At 34.7% G+C, this 22,853-nt stretch overlaps 1 protein-coding gene across 1 annotated transcript in view; it reads left to right on the top strand.

Moving 5' to 3' along the window:
- Positions 1-1,220: 1,220 nt before the first annotated feature.
- Positions 1,221-22,853, top strand: part of LOC123551067 (uncharacterized) — a 123,328-nt gene continuing 101,695 nt past the window's right edge. The window contains exons 1-5 of the mRNA XM_053540544.1: positions 1,221-1,503; positions 14,142-14,638; positions 15,227-15,296; positions 20,693-20,814; positions 21,531-21,659. Of these exons, the coding sequence (XP_053396519.1) occupies positions 1,392-1,503; positions 14,142-14,638; positions 15,227-15,296; positions 20,693-20,814; positions 21,531-21,659 (930 nt within the window). The 5' untranslated portion in view covers positions 1,221-1,391. The remainder of the gene's footprint in view (positions 1,504-14,141; positions 14,639-15,226; positions 15,297-20,692; positions 20,815-21,530; positions 21,660-22,853) is intronic.

Below are 22,853 nucleotides of genomic sequence, written 5' to 3'. Positions count from 1 at the left end.
GCATGAATCACAGCATTATAGTTTGCAGTGCACAGAATCCATTGTCTTAAAAGTCATTGACAAAGTCGGGAGAGGTCACAGGAATCTTAAAATATTGCACTTTCTTGTTGAAACATAACTTGATTATTTGTTTTATTTGTTAAATCATTTATTGCAATCTTGAGTTATGTAGTGCACAGAATTTGTCCTGTTGATTTCAAGCTCAAGGTTATAACTAGTCAGAAGGGTCATAGGTATTGTACTTTCTTGTCTGAAGCATTACCTTGTTATCATTGTGCCATTTAAGACTTTGTGCATATATTAATCACACTATTGTGTTTTGCATGCTTAGAATTGAGGTTTGCCACATGGCTAGAAAGATATTGTACTTTTTTGCTTGATTCATAATTTTATGTCATTTTGGAAAAGTATTTCTCGAAACCCTGAATGTGTCAAGCTCCAAACTCCACCTGCAAGGTAGGGTCATTAGGCGGTCAGATGGGTTTTTGACAACATACTCAATGTTTTCAACTATACATTGAAAAATGTAATGATTTGGTGGAAACTTAGTTTAGGGATGGTGAGGATCCAGTTCTGAGATACTATTTTAGATTTGAGGGTGCTTAGATAAATTAAAGGGAGGTAATAGCTTAACATGTGTCCTTTGGTAAGACTTAAAGGACTCAATCAGTTAAAAAAATTGTTAGCAGTGTTTTCATCTTTTATGATCTTGTTTAGGTCCAGGGACTTATGAACCATTTTTTAATTTGAACTGGTTATATACGTTATATTTTATAGTGTTGCCAGGCAACAGTATAATATAATTCTTTATTGATTTTTTTCTCAATTATTTTCTTTCAAAGTGAATTGTTCAGCATAAAAAAGGTTATTGGTTGAGTAGTTAAATCATGATTAAACGAAATTTCTTAATTTATTGAAACTCCATTAGTTTACAACTGTTAAAATGCCATTTAAATGTGTTTTTAATATATTCGAAGAAAATTATTTTATTTTTAAACATGAACCAAATTGTTGCCCGTAAACAATCAAACCACATTTTCTGATCTTGATTAATTTAAATTCAGTTTGAAGTATTTTTTTTTTTGTTCTGTAATTTGTGCAATTTTTAAGCCCATGACTGGTTATAGGTAAAGGTATAAGTTTATAAGTGGTCTACCTGCTTGGGCAGTAGATTTTCACTGATAAACTGGTTATCTAGCATTTTACAGTTGATCTAGAAGGATTTTACACTCTTATCTTACTGATCGGAGAGGCAGCTAGGACGGAGTGGGTTTTTCTCTGGAAGGCTACTGCAGTTAGCATAATTTAGGGAAATTAAACTACTGAAAAACAAAATAATGAGATAAATCGGTGCAGTTTTAGTTAGATTTTGTGTAAATTTAAACAGCAAAATGGATGGAAAATTTGTATTAAAGTTTTGGATTTTTATAGTTATAATAAATTTAGTGTTTCTTTGTGTACATGGTAAAAGGAATAGAAAAGGAAATAAGCATTCATTAACAGGTAAGAAATTGTATAAATCAGGGTATAAATACTGTAATATAACATAAGACAATTCATTGAACAGAACGGTATTGATTAGTCCATATTTAATGACATTTATGTTAAAGGTAGAATGGTTCAAAATTTACATATTTTTATTTCAGATAATAAATGTTTATTACTTTAATCATGAAGGAAATTTCAAAAAGCTAAGTGTTAAATTCTGCATTAAAGTCTTTGCAATAAAACGTGATTTTACATTGAATGTATTATATAAATGTGCCAGTATTTTAAGCAGTAATTAAAAACTAGCATTCTTATTATTAAATGCAGAATTAATTAATTCAAGAGAAATGTTATTGTATAGTTTAAATGAGGAAAATCAATTTGTGCAGTCCATCTGCATGGCAAACTCGCATTTTCATCTAAAGCGAATAAACATTTGTTTTTGTCAGGTGATTTTTGTTTAATCATTCCGAAGATATCTTCATGCCAGATCTTGGTAATGAATTTTGAAGTGATCTCATGCAATAGATAATTTTTATTGGAAATGCAGCCACCCCATTTTAGGCATTTATATTTTAATATCTGTAACTTGATAAATTCTTTTGTGGAGTTGGTAATAGGTAAATCTGACACTCTTTTCTAAAATGTTTGGCTTTTGATTTATAAAGGTTTTTCGTTTAGGTAGGTCAGAAGTTAGCTTCTTTAGTGAGTGGCCTACCCATTTTTTATGCAGAGGCAGGTATTTCATTTACATTGCGGCCATATGTTTAATGGTTTTCCCAGACTGTTCTAACTAAAGGTTAATTAAATGGACCAGTGGCTTGACTAACCATGTACAAATGTAAATACCAGCAAGTCTCTGGTTATATACATGTTATTAAAACAGCAGGGAGGCTTATCAGATGTAAGCTTGCAGATTTAAAGATCACAAAAGCTTCAATAGGTGGAACAGCTTCCTTTGAATACTGTATTTATTCCAATTAATGTCTCCAGTAATAATTATTACAATAAAGTCTGTAATAAATATGAACAGTTGCTCAAGGAAGCTTGGAAATTTTCATGTTAGTCTGTATTTTCATTTTAAGCAACAAATATAATGTATTTGAATAATATCTTAAACAACCATTGTCTAATGGTTAAGATTTCAGATGCTCATATTGGGAGTATGTGAGTTTGATCCCTGCTAGGTCATTGCTGCACTTCCTCATTTGGTGCCATTGCTTGCTTTCTAAGAAAGTAGAAAGAGGATGCAAGAATGACTTGAATAAACTGAAAAATTTCAACACATATCAGCTAATATGAAAGAGTTGAAACTGAAGAAAGGTATTTGTGCGGTAGGTCAAAAGTTGTTTTTCTGCTATGCAGATTGTTTCATTAAAATCTAAGAGATTTATACTGTGAAATCATAAATATTCGTGGGGGACTAATTTTCATGGATTTCGTGGTTGAGTCAATCTATGAAATTTAATCCCAACAAACAAGTAAAATTCTGATTAATATGTTCAAAAGTTGAAATCCACGAATTCATATGCCCACAAAATTGCCATTTTGACCAAAACCACGAAATTTCATGCCCACAAAATTAAATGATTTTACAGTAGATTTTAAAAGAAAAATAAGGTTTTCTTTTTAAATTTTAACACAAATAAATTGTATAAAATCAAATAAATTGACAAAATGACTGGTTTACAACACTGGTGCAGGAACTTGCTTCAGAGCAAATTCAAATACAGTCAAAGCTATTTATTATATGCCTACGAAATTTCTGTCTGAAATACGACCTGTATTTCACTAAAGTATACAAAACCATGTATTCAACGCTCATCGGATACAGAAAAATATTCAATGGTGATGATACCTGTTTTAGTTGCGACGTCCCATGTGATTCAATGGTGGGGATACCTGTTTTAGTTGCGACGTCCCATGTGATTCAATGGTGGGGATACCTGTTTTAGTTGCGACATCCCATGTGATTCAATGGTGGGGATACCTGTTTTAGTTGCGACGTCCCATGTGATTCAATGGTGGGGATACCTGTTTTAGTTGCGACGTCCCATGTGATTCAGTGGTGATGATACCTGTTTTAGTTGCGACGTCCCATGTGATTCAGTGGTGGGGATACCTGTTTTAGTTGCGACGTCCCATGTGATTCAATGGTGATGATACGTGTTTTAGTTGCGACGTCCCATGTGATTCAGTGGTGGGGATACCTGTTTTAGTTGTGACGTCCCATGTGATTCAATGGTGGGGATACCTGTTTTAGTTGCGACGTCCCATGCATCACAAAGTTCACAGTTCAGCTTTGTTTTTGAAAACTGTTGGGCAATTTGTCTGATATAACAATAGAAATAGATGAATATATGTAACAAAAGGGTCATTAAAGGGGTACCTTGATCTGCAATGGTGCATTTGGCACTTACAGATTTTGCCAAACAGGATCACATTTGATACAAGCATCTCCTGGGATCCAGGCCTGGCAAAATCCACTCAAGCTGGATGCAACATTGCAGATCAAAGTCACTGTTACAATAACTATTGTATAATGACCCTTTTTTTGGAGGATTTTTTGGGGGAAATGCCGTTTTCAAGGGCAGATAACTCTTTTTCATTACTGGTGACCTATGACTTTTATTGCATAATTATCTTTGTTCCTTAGATGATTGTCCTTCAATATCCAAATTTTGAAGAAATTCTATTATTGTGAAAAAATTTGCCCATCTTGTATACAGAGACTCTAGCGTATGCCTTAAAAAAAGGGCTTCATTTGCAAGTGTTTTTTATTCACAAATTAAAATACACCGCAGATGTTTCAATAGACTTACAAAGTCTGTTGAGATCAAATAGTCTGTAATAATATTAATTTCTTCACACTGATACTAAATTATTTTCTCAGAAAAACATTTTCTCTCTAGAGACAGAGGCAAGAGATATTGTAAATTTTTTTAGAAAGTGGTATCAGAGAGGATTGATTTTATGGCCAGGTGCTTTACATTCAATGACTCTAACGACTGATGCCAGTCTAATGTTTCAATTGTAAATCAGTCAAGTATTTTCAACTTAGGACACGTTTAACTTTTCTGCTATATATAGATACAGTACTAATTAACAAAATAATTGGTATGTTTTCATATTTATTGAGAGCATGATTTAACACTTACAAATACTATTTTATCATTTAGATCATCAAGTATATTAGTAATAAAACCACTGTGTTAATTTTGAATGTCTGATTTTTCTGTACCAGTTGTTCATTTATTGTGGTTGAGTGAAAACCAAAAGGCTTGGTTAAGCTGGTATATTATATTTATAGACATAAAAAAGTTAGTTCAAATGATTTATATTGTAATATTTCTTGAGTTTGTAACTTTGTCATTTCCTATATAAGTCATCTATGACACATTTATAATATTTATATTATATTACAATATAAAGAAAAAATTATGTAGTTCCACTTGGGCACCCTCTCTGTCAGTTATTGTAAATTCTAAAGATATTGCCAACTTAAAATGTGTTTTTAGGGACTGTTTTAGAACTACTTTCATGAAAAAATAATTGGTACCTATTTTCTCCAGTAGGTGACATTACCAATATTTTGCAGTTATCCATATGATTTAGAAGTATTGTTAATTTGAACATTAACTAAATGACAGTGTTTGTCTTTAGCTGTAGGAAAGTGGTTAGAAATTGTTGACAAGTTAAAGCCCTCTAGTACATCACTCCTCCTTTACTAAATATAATGGTACAACAACTTTCTAATGAAAGAAAATGCAGCTGTGATATAAAAGTATATATGTGAGCATTTTCTAATGATTGCAAACCAACAAACCAAATTTTAGGTAAACAACTTGTTCACTGTGATGATTTGACAAGCAGTATGCAGGTTTTATAACTCTGGCTTGCTTTTTCTCATAGTTATGCCCCTTTTTTGAGTTGGTAGTCTTTCATTTAACTTCTTGTTAGTTATGAGCCTATCGCTCAGTTAATCCTTGCCATAAAAATACTTTTGAATATACAAATAATTCATGTGAAACCAGTGTAGTGCATTTACTTACATTCAAAATGTTTTAAAAAAAAATGTGAGCCTCTTTTCTCAGATTTTTCATGATTTAGTGTAGAAAAATAAACAAAGTTAGTCATGTATAGCTATCAGTTTGATCTTTTATGATAGATAGATAGGATTTAATCAAATGATTTATGATAAAGTTATAAACTATGAAAGAGATACAGGATTTAGGGCCATTAATCTCCTTGATTGACTAATACTTATCATAGACCTGTCATATCCTACCATAATTATACTAATAAACAGATAGAAGTGATAAAGATTTGTGTACCAAAGATGTTGGTTCCTGATTAATTTGTAAGATATGGTTACTAAGAATAGATTTTTGAAGTATTCATTTTGTTTGCTGATTGTATTGAGTTCTTTGTTTTATTTATATATAAACAGTCTTATGATATAGTTATAATAATCATGTATAGATGAAACACAATAATTTGGTAAATTGATTCCCTTAATATGTTATATTCCAGTAAAAACAATTGTTGCTTGATAAATATTCTTTTTACAATTTTTTGAAATAATGTATATAAATAATTACAGAGGTAAAAGTTACTTTCACTTGTATGACGTTTGTCTTTATTTAGATATTGTTGGTAATTATTTGTCAACAAAATCATATTATCATTCTTCACTAGCGCAACTTTCTATTTTTATTAAAAAAAAAGTACGTATTATGTGATATTTGAAGTATTGCCATTTTTTTTAAGAAAAAAAAATCTTGAACTGACTTTCATGGATATGATCGAGTTTCTGCAGGTCAGCTTGCCTTATTTCGTTTATGTATTGCAGTCAACATTCTGACAAAATTGCTTTGATGTTAGAATACATGAAATGTTCAGTGAGTATTAAAGTAAATATTTGATTCTGGATACACAAGGATACATGTCAGTTACCTCCCAGAATGAAAATACTTAGTAAAAAGCTTGAGTGATGCCCCATTTGCTTTTACTCATGTGTGATACATATACTGATGGCACTAGATAATTGATGGCAGTTTCCTGTTAGGTAGAAGCTTCTGTCTGAGAACAGGGCTTATCAGTCACCCCACATGCTCAACTCAAAGTGTTAAAATGTTAAAGGAGTAACAAAATGCATGTTTAGATAAGCTCACTAGATTCCAGGTTGATTTGTAGTACTGAGTGAAATATGTAAGAAATCTAAGAAGTAATAATTCTACGGTGCCCCTAAAGTGACATGTTATGCACTTTTTTTCCACTGAGGTAATGTGAGACTTTTTTTATTTCGTTTAAACGAAATGATTTCGTTTAAAACGAAATAACTATTTCGTTTAAACGAAAATAACTATTTCGTTTAAACGAATTAGTTATAACATTTCGTTTAAACGAATTAGTTGAAACATTTCGTTTAAACGAAATAACTAATTCTTTAAAACGAAATGATTTTGTTTAAACGAAATAGTTATTTCGTTAAACGAAATAAAAAAAGTCTCACATTACCTAAGTGGAAAAAAGTGCGTAACATGTCACTTTAGGGGCACCGTATAATTCTGAATGAAATGTTTTTATACTTTAATACAGTAAAACACAATTTGTAAGGAAATTAGAATCTTCAGTTACAATGAAAATGTAAGGGAAACTGTTATTAAGAGTCCTTTAGCCTGCTGGCGGCAAGTGATTCTGCCTTTGCATGTGCAGGCTGATCTGGTCTGCACTGTTGGCTATTCAGTCAGTAAATTTTCAGTGAACACCCCTTCGAATAATAAATGGTATTGCCCAAATTGAATGATGGACCAGTCCATTTTAAAAATTTAGCAGGGTAAAGGTTAAAATATCGCTACCATAAAGTCCTCTAAAATAGCACTTTCTGAACAAAAATTTTACAATATCTTTTATCTCTGACTGTTCAGAATATTTATTTTAGGGAGAAAAGGGATTTCTTAGAAATTATCAGTGTCATTATGAAGAAAAGAAATTTTATTACACATTGCTTGATCTGAACAGACTTTGTAAGTCTGGGGAAACTGCAATGGACTACATGAATGGCTCAAGTCATTCCTTGTAGTCCAGCTATCGAGCTCAGCTATCTATGCTCAAGTGAGCAGTGTTTCAAAATAGTAACAAATACATTGTAAATGCAATCAAAATAATTTTTTTTTTTACTTTTGCATCACGATAAAAGAAAAATGTTGTGTACATCCAAAGAACATAAACAAGTAAAAAAAAAAAGAAAAAGGGCCATCCATTAGTGCTGCTATATTTGAAGCATGTTGCATATAATGCAACCCTCAAAGATTGGTCCATCCGTAGATTAATTTGTCCATTGGCAGACCATTTCTTTCTGATCAATCAGTATTTGCTTAGGCCTAGCAATATCAAACTATAGGATTATTGCCGTTGGTCAGAAGATGACCTCAATCGCTTTGGGTGTCAGTAAGCAGAAGGTCAAGGTCACAGTGGCCATGAGACTGGAAATGATTTCCAACCAATATTTGGAGTATGCTTGGTATTTGGTTGTCAGGTATATTTGGATGATTGACTGTGTTTGGTTGAAGACCCTTTTGGCTTAGGGTCAGTAAGTCAAAGGTCAAAGTGACTGGAGAATGTTAGGTCCTACGGCCATCACATGAAGTAGTATGTTTGTCAGTGGTCAGTAGATGAATCCAGTATATCAGGCAAATTGATTTTTGGCTCGACTATTTGAAATTTTTCAAATAGTAGAGTTTTTGTAGTCACCCTTTTGTCAGCGTCCATGTCCGTATTTAAAATTTTGCATGTAAGCAGGTTTCTCACAAATGCTTTCAGATTTCATAAATGTCTTCGGCATCATGAGATGACATCACTGAGGACAAGTTACATAACTCTAGCTTTTATTATGCACCCCCCCCCCCCCCCCCCGGCTTCGAAGAAGGAGGGGTATATTGTTTTGCAAATGCTTGGGCCTAGGATCATGAAAGTTGGTAGGGAGGTTGGTCATGACCAGCTGATGGCCCCTATTGATACTGAGACCAGTAGATCAAAGGTTAAGGTCACAGTGGCCCAGAACAGTTAAACAGTTTCCTGACGATAACTTGAGAACGCTAGGGCCTAGGATCACAAAACTTGATAGGGAGGTTAGTCCTGACCAGCAGATGACTCCTTATGTTAAGGTCACAGTGACAGGGTTCTGCCAAGGCCGCGATTTCGCGGGAATCTCGCGTAAAAATCATGAATGTCGCACTAAAATTGGTCTAGAAGCATCAGTTGCTGCGTTTTGAAAATTTTGGGGACGAATGTGCATATGGGACGACTGGAACTGAGTATGAATCGTTACAGTTTCTGAATAGAAGAGTTTCCCACAAAAACGTCATTTTGATCAACAATGAACAATTTTAAGCTACGTTCCTGTATCTGCAGACAGGAAAAACATTCAGTCTAATGACTAACGGACTAGTACTTCATGTCTCTTCATAAAAAGCCCAATAGACCATACAAACCCGATGTTGTTAACTGTTATTCACCCGCTGTTTCGGCAGGTGAAATTGAAAGTGTGTCCGTTGACTGATTAAAATCTGACGACCATTCCACACTAATTGTCTCCAAAACTGAAAATGCAGATCACAAAATCAATGGTTGGACTAAAATAAAGACTTCAATTTTAGTAATGTTACTGTCTTATTTCAGTGACATACGGTCAAAAGTTGTTGTCCCCCAAGATTTTGAAAATGTCCCCACATTTTTTTATACCAAGGGGACATGTGTCTCCACCATTTTCGATCCTCGGCAGAACCCTGCAGTGACCCAGAACAGTTAAACGGTTTCCGGATGATTACTTGAGAACCCTTGGGCCTGGGATCACAAAACTTGATAAGGAGGTTGTTCATGACCAGCAGATGACCCTTAATGATTTTGAGACCTGTAGGTCAAAGGTCAAGGTCACAGTGACCTGGAACAATTAAACCGTTTCCGGAAGATAACTTGAGAACACTTAGGCCTAGGGTCACTAAACTTGATAGGGAGGTTGTTCATGACCAGTACATGACCCTATTGATTTTTGGGGTCACTTGGTCAAAGGTCAAGGTCACAAGGTCCTAATTGGTTAAATCCATGTCTGATTGTTATCTTGAGAACTATTTGACCTTGATTATTGGATGTTTAGTGTCCTAATAATTTTTGGGTCATGAGGGCAAAGGTCAAGGTCAAGTAGGGTCAAATCAATTTTAAAGCAATATCTTAAGATCTGTTTGATCTCCATACTTCAAATTTCATAGGTTGATTGGTCTAATTTAGTAAATGACCTTTATTAATTTCTTGTCACTGGGTCAAAGGTCAAGGTGACTTAGCATCAAATCCTTTATAGACCAGTATCAGCAAAACTGATTTACTCAGTCTCCTTGAGAAGATGACCCTGAATAATTTCCAGGTCACTGGGTCAAAGGTCAAGGTCATTTAGGGTGAAATCCATTTTAATTTGATGCCTTAAGTTCTGTTTGATCTACATTATGCCCTCCCCCTCGAAGAAGGAAGGGTATATTGTTTTGCAGATGTCGGTCAGTCAGTCAGTTGGTTTCGTTTAGTAGAAAACCCCTATCACTCTTGAACCTGGGTCAAAGGTCAAGGTCATATAATATCTAAGACTATCAGTGGGGCATATGTGCTTTTCAAACAGCTCTTGTTTTGTCAAAATTATGCCCCTTTTTCACTTAGAATTTCACAGTAAAAGTTTGCATGTTAGCAGGTTTCTCAGAATACATTGCCAAATGCTTTGGAAAAATTCTGGCCCCTTTTCAACTTAGAAAATAAAGCTTTTGTATGTAAGATAGCATCAGGTGGAAGGGCTTCAGAGGTTGGGATGTGTTTTATTAACCTCTCTGTTTCATGTAGTGCCATAATTGCTCAAATACAATGTAAATGAAAAAAAATAACAAAGGTTCTAAATTTTCTAGAGATATATTTCCCTGAAATTCTGCTATTCAAGAGTAGAGTGACAGGTAGAGGTATCTTGTTAAATTACTTAAGTGAAGCTATAATTGTCTGTTGATAGATGTATACAGTTGTTATTCCTACTTATTTGTTTCTAATTGATTGTATTCTATCAATCAACCTTAAACTGATACCAATAGAAATATTTTAGATAAATTTTCTGAGTTTTTTCCTACTCCAAGTTGAAGCCTGACATTTTCATATTAATTTAAGTGGGGAAATATAAGTTAAGTGGTCTAACAGTTATGTGATTGATTTGTTATCCAGCTAATGATAACAAGGTTTGTTGTCTTAATCATTTTTTTTGTGTTTTGTAAACTTGGTCTGGTTTGGTTTCTTTGGATTTATTAAAAATATTTTCTGTGGGTGTCAAAGGTTGATAAACCATTGTCCATTATAGTCTGATTTAACATGATATTGGACATAGGATAAAGACTGGCTCATTCACATTTCTAAAAATAAAAATTAAAGATAAATATTATATATCATAGTTTTGGAGCTAGTTCAACCAGATTTCAAAGTAATTTTACAGAAATGTTTCTTGTTATTCCTGTTTGAGATGTGAAAACTGGTGAGCAGTATATAGGTCGTCATGACCCTCTTAAAGGTGAAAGAGTCAGTGTTACTTTTAAAAAATTCAATGATTTCTCACCATGTCTCTCTTTTTTAGCTCACCTGAGCACGAAGTGCTCAAGGTGAGCTATTGTGACCGGTCATTGTCGGTGTGCACCGTCCGTCGTCCATCAACATTTGCCTTGTTAACACTCTAGAGGCCACAGTTGTGACCCAGTCTTTATGAAACTTGGTCAGAATGTTTGTCTTGGTGATCTCTAGGTCAAATTTGAAACTGGGTCATATGGGGTCAAAAACTAGGTCAGTAGACCAGATAAGGAAAATCTTGTTAACACTCTAGAGTCCACAGTTTGAGTTTGAAACTCATGAGAGGTGGTCAGAATGTTTGTCTTGATGACCTCTACCTCAAGTCAAATCTGGGTCATGTTGGGTCAAAAACTAGGTCACCCGGTCAAATTAAAGGAAAAGCTTGTTAATACTCTTAGAGGCCACAGTTGTGACCCAGTCTTTATGCAACTTGGTCAGAATGATTGTCTTGATGACTTCTACCTCAAGTTCAAATCTGGGTCATGTTGGGTCAAAAACTAGGTCACCCGGTCAAATTAAAGGAAAAGCTTGTTAATGCTCTTAGAGGCCACAGTTGTGACCCAGTCTTTATGAAACTTGGTCAGAATGTTTGTCTTGATGATCTCTAGGTCAGCTTTGAAACTGGGTCATGTGGGGTCAAAAAATAGGTCAGTAGGCCAGATCAAAGGAAAATCTTGTTATTGTTCGTAAGTATTGACCTGGCACTCATGAATATTCCGTATGTTTCCGTAAATTAATTTTCTTTGTCCGAACCCAAACAACGATATAACTATTGAAAAGCCAATTATATACCGTCATATATCATGTGCAGATATAGCTGTGCGGACAAAGCATTTTGCCAGTAAACTCAGGGTTGAGTGTTTGAGCCCTCTGTCTGCCCAAATTGTGTTTTTTTTTTATTTTATCTGTAAAAGACGGAAACTTGTCACACTTATCATGATTTATCAAAGAAATACTCTACTGTTGATTACCGTACATTCTTCTACATACATAAAACAGTTATACAAAATGTCGTTTAAAATCTTCAGGACCGGACAAGCATTCATTCATTCATTCATTCATTCATTCATTCAACGGACAATTCAAGTATTTTTTTATCGATACAAAATGCAATGTTTCATGAAAAAATATATAATCATAGATTCAAATACAAACACAAGGAATCATATTTCAAAAAATGGTTAGAAAAGAATTCGAACCCATGGTAACGTGTTTCCAAGTCGGAGAGCTTACCACTACACCACTGTGCTGTTGGTTCTCTAAATTGATTATTTTGATAAATCTAGATATTTTCAGGACACGAATATCACGTAAAATAACGAAAACGCCCGAAAATATGGGCGAAGATTAATGTGTGCAAGGTCAATACTTACGGACAATAACACTCTAGAGTCCACAGTTTAAGTTTGAAACTCATGAGAATTGGTCAGAATGTTTGTGTTGATGACTTCTAGGTCAGGGTCGAATATGGGTCATGTTGGTTCAAAAACTAGGTCACCCGGTGAAATCAAAGGAAAAGCTTGTTAACACGCTGGAGGCCACATTTATGACCCTATCTTCATGAAACTTTGTCAGAATATATATATATATATATATTGGTGGTCCTTAGGCCAAGTTCAAATCTGGGTCATGTGGGGTCAAAAACTAGGTCACTAGGCCAGATCAAAGGAAAATCTTGTTAACACACTGAATCCACAGTTTAAGTTTGCAACTCATGAGAATTGGTCAGTTTGTTTGTCTTGATAAAATCTAGGTTAAGTTTGAATATGGGTCTTCTGGGGTCAAAAACTAGGTCACCAAGTCAAATCAAAGAAAAACTGTGTGTGTGCAATAGGGGCTGCATTTTTGACTGGATATTGGTGAAATTTTATCAGAATAATTTTCTTGATGAAATCTAGGCCAAGTTTGAATCTGGGTCAACTGGAGTTAAAAACTAGGTCACCTGGTCAAAACAAAGAAAAACCTTGTGGCTGCAATTTTCATTTGATATGCCTGAATCTTGGTCAGAATGTTTGTGTCCATAAAATCTCAGATGAGATTTTATTTGGGTCACATGAGGTCAAAAACTAGGTCAAGTCAAAGAAAAGCTTGGGGCCACATTTTTGATTTTATCTTCATAAAACTTAGTCAGAATGTTTATCTTAAAGTCTTGGAAACTGGGTCACATGGGGTGAAAAACTAAGTCTCTAGGTCAGATCAAAGGAAAAGCTTGTTTAAACTCTAGAGGCCGCTTATTTGCTCCAATCTTCCCGAAACTTTGTCAGACTGTTTGCTTTCATGAAATCTTGGACAAGTTTTAATCTTGGTCATGTGGGGTCAAAACTAGGTCACTAGGTCAAATCAAAGAAAATGCTTGTTTACACTCAAGAGGCCAAATGTTTGGTCCAGTCTTAATGAAAATTGGTCAGAATATTTGTCTTCATTAAACATCACCAGGTCAAACATGTTTACACTGTTATGGTGAGCAACCTAGGGCCATCTTGGCCCTCTCGTTACATTTCTTTCCACCTGCTCAAGCAGGTCCTCCATCACTGAATGGTTAAAGTGGCTGGCTTTAATCTGAGTTGCATTTCATCTAGGTGGGCTTAAAGATTGCTTGTGATGTGAGCTAGCCATGAGTTGGTGGTTCTGCCCATACCTGAAATAATGCCAGGATGAGCTCTAGGGTGTTCCTCTACCATTAAAGCTTGACAGTCTCCATTTGACCTGAAATGGACTGGTGTAATTCAGATCCCAGCAAAAACAAACTTAATTGCTCAAATGCAAATTAATTGCCAGCTGGCTCTTCTTTTGATAGCTTTATGTTTTTCAATGTTGTTATATTTTCTGGTCCTTTGGGATCATGGAGTCCATTCAACCTATGTGTAATAGAGTTCCGCTTAAGCCGGTGCTAGGGGGCGTGAGAAGTGTTGCCTGCTATTATTTTACTTGGTTGCATTCTTGTGTTTCTGAAGGATCTTTTTACAGATTTTATTATGAAATAAATTGTTGTCTTTATTTTTATTTTTCAGGACTAGATTTACTGAAAGGACTACCTCATTCAGATCATGTGAAGTTAGGAGATAATCCGGGTGTAAAAGCTTGGTCATTTCAAGATAATTCAAGGGACATAATTCATGTTGACCTGCACAAAATTTATCATAAAAAGACAAGGGAGATAACTCTTGACGTAATAGGATTTTCTCGTAAAAGGTCTATAATAACATTATTTGGAATATATTTAAAGAAAAAGAAGTTACCTATAGCTGAAATTAGTATAGATATTCTGAAAAGAAAAATTATTCTACGTTACCAAGGAGACACATCATTCCAGCGTGTAACATTGTCATTTGGTAAAGAATTGGTTGATTGGAAAATATTATCAGTGGTAATAAATGAGACACACTTTACAGCAAGTCTTGGATGTAATTTTGAGAAATCTATAGAACTGCAGCAAAGATTACACAAGGTTCCAAAGCGGGCGTTTGGTGTTCTGGCAAGTGACAAATACGGCGATAACAAGTTCCATGTAAGTAGTTCTTTGCAGCTTATGATGTTTCCACTTCATATCTAAGGAGTATGAATTCTTTGTCTTGTTCGGACAACACCCAGTGTTCATAAACATAGGCTTGTAGGTCAGAGATCAAGGTCACACTTATAGGTCAGAGTTCAAATAGCTTTATTTTGCGTCTTTTACCATTTGAAGGATTTTCATACACATAGCTTGAATTATATAACTCATCAATATGACATACATACAGCACAAATCTATTCCCCATATCTAAGGTAGAATCACACTGGGAGCTTTTCAGATTTGTTAATAGTTAAATCATATTCAAATAACTGTGTGTAAATATTCACCATGATACAATGAAAATTCTGCTTTACCCAGATCACTAGGTCCAAGCTAAAGGTCAATTTGAGAGGTCAAAGGTCAAATGCTTTACCTAATGTCTGTTCCTTATCGTCAAAACTCCTGAAAGAATCTTAATAAAACTAGGATCATTTGTTTACATCACAAAGACTACCAGTATAGCACAAAACCTAGCAAAAAATGAGGAAAAATACCTATTTCGCCTGACAGGATCTTTGATTTCAGATTTAATTTTTGTTCCAGGGAGCATTGTTTCAAGCTAGACTGTATACATATGCCATCAAGAAAGACCAGCTTCTTTGTTCTCAACCAGGTAAGAGAGTTTTATACATGAGTGCAAATCAGTTTTCATATGCCCGTTTTGAAACTGACGTATTATGTGATGGCCAGTGCGTCCATCCGTCCATCATAATTCGTGTCCGGAGCATAGCTTTATAACCATGAAAGATATTTTCTATAAACTTGGCACATAGGTAGATGGCAGTGAGACGATGTGCAGAGCACTTGAACCGGCTCTGTAGGTCAAAGGTCACGGTCACAAATTGTGCTAAAAGGTAAAAAAATATGTGTCTGAAGCATAAGTAAACAGCCTTGCAAGGTACTGACTCAGACTTGGCGTGTAGGTAGGTGGTGATTGGATGGTGTGCAGAGCACAGGTCTGTAGGTCAAAGGTCACAAATTGAGTTCAGAGGTCAAATTTGTATGTCATATTTTGTGTCTGGACCATAACTTGCTAACTATTCAAGGTATTGACTTGAGATGTAGGTAGGTGGTGATGTGATGATATGCAGAGTGCATGAACCAGGGTGGTAGGTCAAAGGCCAAGGTTACAGGAAGGTCAAATCTGTGTCCAGAGCATAACTTAAATAGTTTTAAAGGTACTTGACACCTTGGAATATATGCTGGTGGTGATGAGACGATGTTCTGACTGCAACAATTTACATTACACTCCCCCTCCCACAACCACCACCACACCTCCTACCAAAAAAAATCTTTTGTCCTCCTGATATAACCCTTGGGCATATATTGCCCTGCTTGGTGGAGCTCCTTGTTCTATTTTCAACTGGGTATGAAACACACTCAAATAAATTTTACATGAATCATGTTGTGAATATTTGCATTTTTTGCAATTTTTAATTCAGATACATTACATACTGGTATTTAACTTGATAATTTATATAAATACCAACTGAATTATAAAAAAGGTGTAAATTTTATATTTCATCTTGTCTAAGGCAAGATACCAGTGATATCCATTGGCTGTTCGAAAGTATTCACCAAAGCCTGAAATACAGCACAGAGGGACTGAGGTCTTCTACCACCACATGGAAGTGTGTTTTTGAGACCATTAACCCAGCAAAATAAATGAATTTTTAGATAAAAATCTTTAAGCTCCCTGTATTCTTAACTCTACCACCTATAATTTTGGATCATCCTTCTTGTAATAAATAACATCTAACTGCATTTCATCAAGCCTGATGTGGTAAACCGTGGTTTAATGAACTGCAAATAAGTGGCATATGGAATTCATGAAATACAATTTTATCACTAATTTTACAATTACCAGTTGGTAAGTTCAGCCCGGCATGTTTCACCTTTGATTTCTATACATACTTGAGTTTCATTATAAAATTATTTTTGCCAGCTTTATTCAGTTTCACAGCAGGCCTGTTAAAATCTCTGTGTTCTCTTTGATAGAGACTTTATGTTGGGGTGAGGATAAGATGTAGGGATTACTTCAGGCTTGTTACATTCACAGTAGGAGTGACTTGTACATCCTTTTTTCTAATAAAAAAAAATCATCCACATCCAAGTGGGTTATTGTAACATATCTTCTATATATCAAAATCATTAACATCATTCTAGCACCATGTGAAGACTGGTACAAGCTGTTTATAATTCTTTTTTTCTCACAAAATAAATTTAAAGAAATGTAGGTTTTTAACTTTCTAAAGGTAGTCAGTCACAGCTAAGCAACATTTAGTGACATTTTTAGCTCACCTGCTCAGGTGAGTTTTTCTGATCACTTGATGTCCACGTCCATCTTCTGTCGTCTTGTCTGTCTGTCGTCTGTCCATCAACATTTAGTTTGTGTATGCGATAGAGGCTGTATTTTTCAACTGATCTTCATGAAATTTGGTCAGTATGATTACCTTGATGAAATCTAGGACGAGTTCGAAAATGGGTCATCTGGGGTCAAAAACTATGGTCACTAGGTCAAATCAATGAAAAACCTTGTGTATGCGATAGAGGCTGTATGCTTCAATTAATCTTCATGAATTTTGGTCAGAATGATTACCTTGATGAAATCTAGGCCGAGTTCGAAAATGGGTCATCTGGGGTCAAAAAATAGGTCACTAGGTCAAATCAAAGAAAAACCTTGTGTATGCGATAGAGGCTGTATTTTTCAATTAATCTTCATGAATTTTGGTCAGAATGATTGCCTTGATGAAATCTAGGTCAAATTCGAATATGGGTCATCTGGGGTCAAAAAATAGGTCATTAGGTCAAATCAAAGAAAAACTTTGTGTATGCGATAGAAGCTGTATTTTTCAATTAATCTTCATGAAATTAAGTCAGAATGATTGCCTTGATGAAATCTAGGTCAGATTTGATTATGGGTCATCTTGGGTCAAAAATTAGGTCACTAGATCCAATAAACGAAAAACCTTGTGTATGCGATAGAGGCTGTATTTTTCCATTGATCTTCATAAAATTTGGTCAGAATGATTGCCTTGATGAATTCTAGGTCAAGTTTGAATATGGGCCATCTGGGGTCAAAAAATAGGCCACTAGGTCAAATCAAATGAAAACCTTGTGTATGCGATAGAGGCTGTTTTTTTTTTTTCAATTGATCTGCCTGAAAGTAAATCAGAATGATTGCCTTAATGAAATCTAGGTAGAATTTGAATATTGGTCATCTGTAGTCAAAAAGTAGGTCACTAGGTTAAATCAAAGAAAAACCTCATGTATTTGATAGAGGCTGTATTTTTCAACTGATCTTCATGAAATTTTGTCAGGATGATAGCCTTGATAAAATCTAAGTCAAGTTTGAATATGGGTCATCTGGGTTTAAAAACTAGGTCACTAGGTCAAATTAAAGAAAAAGCTTGTTTATGCGATAGAGGCTGTATTTTTCAATTGATCTTCATGAAAGTTGGTCAGAATGATAGCCTTTATGAAATCTAGATCAACTTCGAGTATGGATCATATGGGTCAAAAACTAGGTCACTAGGTCAAATCAAAGAATATACTTGTTTTTGCTGCAGTTTTAATGATAATTGGTCAGAATATTTTTTTCCATGAAATCACTAGGTCAAACATGTTTACACTGTTATGGTGTATTATGGTGTGTTTCTCAGTTGAGTGACCTAGGGCCAAGATGGCCCTCTTGTTCATTTTTAGTTGCTCAGATTTACAGAGTTACTTAATAAACAAAAAGACCAGTCATATATAGTTAGATCCCTATTAGAAATGTATGTTTTATGATATTTGATTAAATTTTATAATTACTCTCCTTTAATATCAAAATATTTAAGATCTGGACTGTTCCTTTTGATTTCAATATAATTTCTAGTCAAACATTTGTGTTGGGATATTTCAACAATCTTAAACCAGAAGGCAAATTTTTTAAACAAGCGTGTAGTTTCTTGAATCATTTATTTCTAATATGTCCTGGTTGCACATTAACCAAGATAGGTAAAGGGAGGTAATGATAATTTTACAGTCTTGCATTTCTATGATTTTTGCTAAGTATATATTTGTCAATATAAATCTTTTACAATTGTATTAAAGTTCTTTTTACATTTGCCATAACCAGTGTTCAGTAGAATTGCTGATTTTATTTGAAGCTTCAGTATAATGTATACCATTTTGTTTGATGCAGGAAACAGGTTCTTTAATTTTAAAATATTCTGTATAGCCATAAGGATGTCTATAGGAAAGAACTGCCTGCATACCTCTCACATGGGCAGAGCATTTTGAAAGTTTAGCAATGATGAATATGGACTCGAAAGATCAATTTGTTTTTAAGGATGTAAGCTGCGGTAGAATCTACTTCATTTTAGCTATTTTTAGAAGGACCATGCTTAAAATCAAGTTTTTTTCATTCAGGATCTGAAACAGTTCATTAGTTTAAAATTTCAGTCATAAAACAACATATTGAAATTAAAGGGAAGTAGATACGCTTATCTAACTGGATATAACTATTAAGTTATCTAGCTGATGTAACCATAGGCTTGATAGCAGAGCTTACATTGCTCATATCTTCCTTTTATGGTATCATGTAGAGGAAGATAATAATGCCTTTATGTAAATTATGAAACTCCAACCTCTAACGATAATCTAAGACTAAATGGAATTAAGTCAGTGAAATGATGCTAAAGTTGTGTATTTTATTTGGTCAATTTTTGTTGGAATCATTCAGTCACTCAGTATGGCTGTAAGAATTTCAGTTTTCAGACTTTTCCTCAAAACAAAACATATTCAGTATCTTCAAAAAGCGATGGATTATACTGATTTTGACTGTCTGTCCATCTGTCCATCCATTTGGTTGTCTTGTGTCTGTCCATCCATTTGGTTTTCTGTGTCTGTCCATCTGTCAATCCATTTAGTTGTCTGTGTCTGAGGATTTACATGTAGATCTATCTATTTAATCTGCTCTTTGTCTGTGGAACAGGCAACACAGGCTTGTTGTAATATACTGCTTACATGTTGCTACCGCTTGATCCAGAACCTTCAAACCTGGGAACTTGATTGGGTTTGTGAAGTAGATGGCTCCTGTAATGTTTGGTATCAGTAGGTCAAAGGTCAAGGTCACAGGGGCGTGAACTGTTTACGCCCAGTAACTTGAGGACTGCTTTGTCCAGAACCTATGATGACGTTTGTCTGTACATGTTAACTTACATTAAATCAGGATTACGTACTGTCAAACTTGACAGCATGATTGGGCTTATAAAGTAGATGACCCCTATAGTTTTTGGGATCAGTAGGCCAAAGTTCAAGGTCACAGGAGCCTGAACCATGGTTTCCACTCAATAATTAAAATAGTTAATAGAACCACTTGACCCATTATCTTCAGATTTGATAGCATTAGGCTTATGAAGTTGATGATCCCTATTGTTTTGGGGGTTAGTAGGTCAAGGTCATATTAATCACGGGACTGAAAATGGACAACCCATCATGTGGAGAGCAAATGTGTTTTACAAACAGCTCTTGTTTAATAAGATTTTATATGTTATCAGGAAGTATATTATATGAAAAGGTTTTCCATGTTTACAGCTACAATATTATATAATTCAGCTTTCCATGTTTACTGCAAGGACATTATATAATGAGATTTTCTATGTTTACAGCAAGGATATTATTTCTCAAGATTTTTACAGCTGGTATATCATATGATGAGGTTTTCTATGTTTGCAACCAATATATTTTATGTGGATATATTTTTATACCTAGTATAATTTTTAATGAGATTTTCTATGTTTACACTTTGTGTGTTATTTGATGAAATGAGGTTTTCTATGTTTACAATTTGTGTGTTATTTGATGAAATGAGATTTTCTAAATTTACAATTTGTGTGTTATTTGATGAAATGAGATTTTCTATGTTTACAATTTGTGTGTTATTTGATGAAATGAGATTTTCTATGTTTACAATTTGTGTGTTATTTGATGAGATCTTTAACATGAGATTTTCTGTGTTTACAGCTAGTATATTATTTGATGAGGCTGGTTACCTTAGTGATGAAGCTGTTAATGGTGACAGAATTCTACTGTTGGAACAGCAGATCACCCTCCTTAACAAACTGGTGGATTCCCTTAAACAACAGGTACTTGGACATCTTGATACTCATTTTTGGTGGGATTTGAAAATGAAATAAAAACTTACTTTAAATTCTGCGTGTGAAAATCTTGTAGGGTCTGTGACAATTTTTATGCCCCCCTTCAAAGAAGGAGGGGTATATTGTTTTGCAGATGTTGTCCAGTCGGTTGGTATGTAGACCAATCTGTTTCCGGATTATGACTCAAAAATGCTTGGACCTAGGATCATGAAAGTTGATAGGGAGGTTGGTCATAACCAGCAGATGACCCCTATTGATTTTGAGGTCAGTAGGTCAAAAGTCAAGGTCACAGTGACCCAGAACAGTTAAACAGTTTCTGGATTATAACTAACTCTAGGCCTAGGATCACGAAACTTAATAGGGATGACCAGCAGATGACCCCTATTAATTTTGAGGTCAATAGGTCAAAGGTCAAGGTCACATTGCAATTACTGAATGCAACAAAGGGGGCATTCCATGCATGAAACTGAGGAAAGTAGATAGCTTTCGCCCAAATGTCATTGGTATTAAAAATGGTGACATTTGTCTACATGTTAACATGCACTAAATCAGGATTACATACAATTTCAGGGTTATGTTGTGCTATAAAAGATATAAACAGAATCAGGATAGCAGAAAATGTCTAGTCGTATCTTTGCCACAATTCCTCAGAAAAGTAGCAGAGGTAAAAAAACACAACAAAAAAATATCTTTACCGTTTACAGAACTCGAACTTGAGTGAACGTATAGAAGAGCTTGAGACATGTTGTAAAACAGAGTGTCAGTTGGATGGTCAGCTATTTGAAGAGGGAGATACCTGGAGCCCAGACAAATGTACAGTTTGTATTTGTAGGGTAAGTGTAAGACAAAGAGGTCTATTTGTTTGTGTCAGTGATAGGAAATTTACAGGATAAGAGACAGTTTAGTTCAAGAGTGATACTTGTAGAGCAGACATGTATAATGTTTGAATGTGTATGTTACGAGTGAGAGATATACTTGGAGGGTAGACCAGTATACAGTTTTTATTTGAAGGTCGATTTAGTAAACAGAACGTCATTTTGAGGGTAAGGTGTCCGTGGAGGGTGTTACTTGGAGTGAAGATAAATGTACAGTCTGCATTTTTAGGTTAAATTAGTAAATAGATTTTTCATTTAAGGGTGAGATGATTTAAGATGGAGATCCTTGAATAAAGACAAATGTACAGTCAGCATTAAAGTAGGTTAAATTAGCAAACAAAAGTTTCAATTTGAGGTAAAGTTTTTTGAGGAGGGAGATAATTGGAAGCAAACAAGTATACAGGCTATATATATTGGTAGGTTAATATATTAGGTAAAGTGTCAGTTTAAAGGTAAGGAGTTTGAAGAGTGAAGTTCTTTGGGAGCAGACAAATTAGTGATTATTGTTATTGTTGGCTTATAAAACAGACAGTTAAATAGATATGAGCACATTATTTTATGAAATTTATGCATGGTAGATTATTGAATGTAAGTTTGATATATAAAATTCAAATGTTCTCATTTAACTTGGCATTATGTTTTCAGAAATTGGTTCTAGTATTATAAATTCTCAGCAGGTGCTTCTTTAATTTGAAACTTGTAGAACAGTAAAAACTGCAGAATAATCATAATATTTACAGATTCAAGCTGTGTAATTAAAAAGAAACTATGCACAACCAAGTGATATTGGTTATAAATCTAACTTGAATCCAGACCACACCTGCGAAGGTACTGGTTTGCATGAGAAAACAGTTTTACGAGTTATCTAGATAAACTTTTTTTTTCACTCAGAGCTTAGAAATAGCGGGGCCTCCGTGGCCAAGTGGTTAAGGTCGCTGACTTAAAATCACTAGCCTCTCACTGATGTGGGTTCGAGCCTCACTCGGGGTGTTGAATTCTTCATGAAATAATGCATGGAGGGGCACCTGGGGTCTTCCTCCACCGTCAAAGCTGGAAAGGCGTCATATAACCTATAATTGTGTCTGTGCGACGTTAACCCCCCAAAAAAAACAACTTAGAAATGGTCTGACAATGGTCTGAAATTGTAGCCCA

This window comes from Mercenaria mercenaria, chromosome 4 (genome assembly GCF_021730395.1).
Source record: "Mercenaria mercenaria strain notata chromosome 4, MADL_Memer_1, whole genome shotgun sequence".
NCBI lineage: Eukaryota > Metazoa > Mollusca > Bivalvia > Venerida > Veneridae > Mercenaria > Mercenaria mercenaria.
Note: the sequence above shows the minus strand (reverse complement) of the source record. Positions and strands in the feature narration are given on the sequence as shown.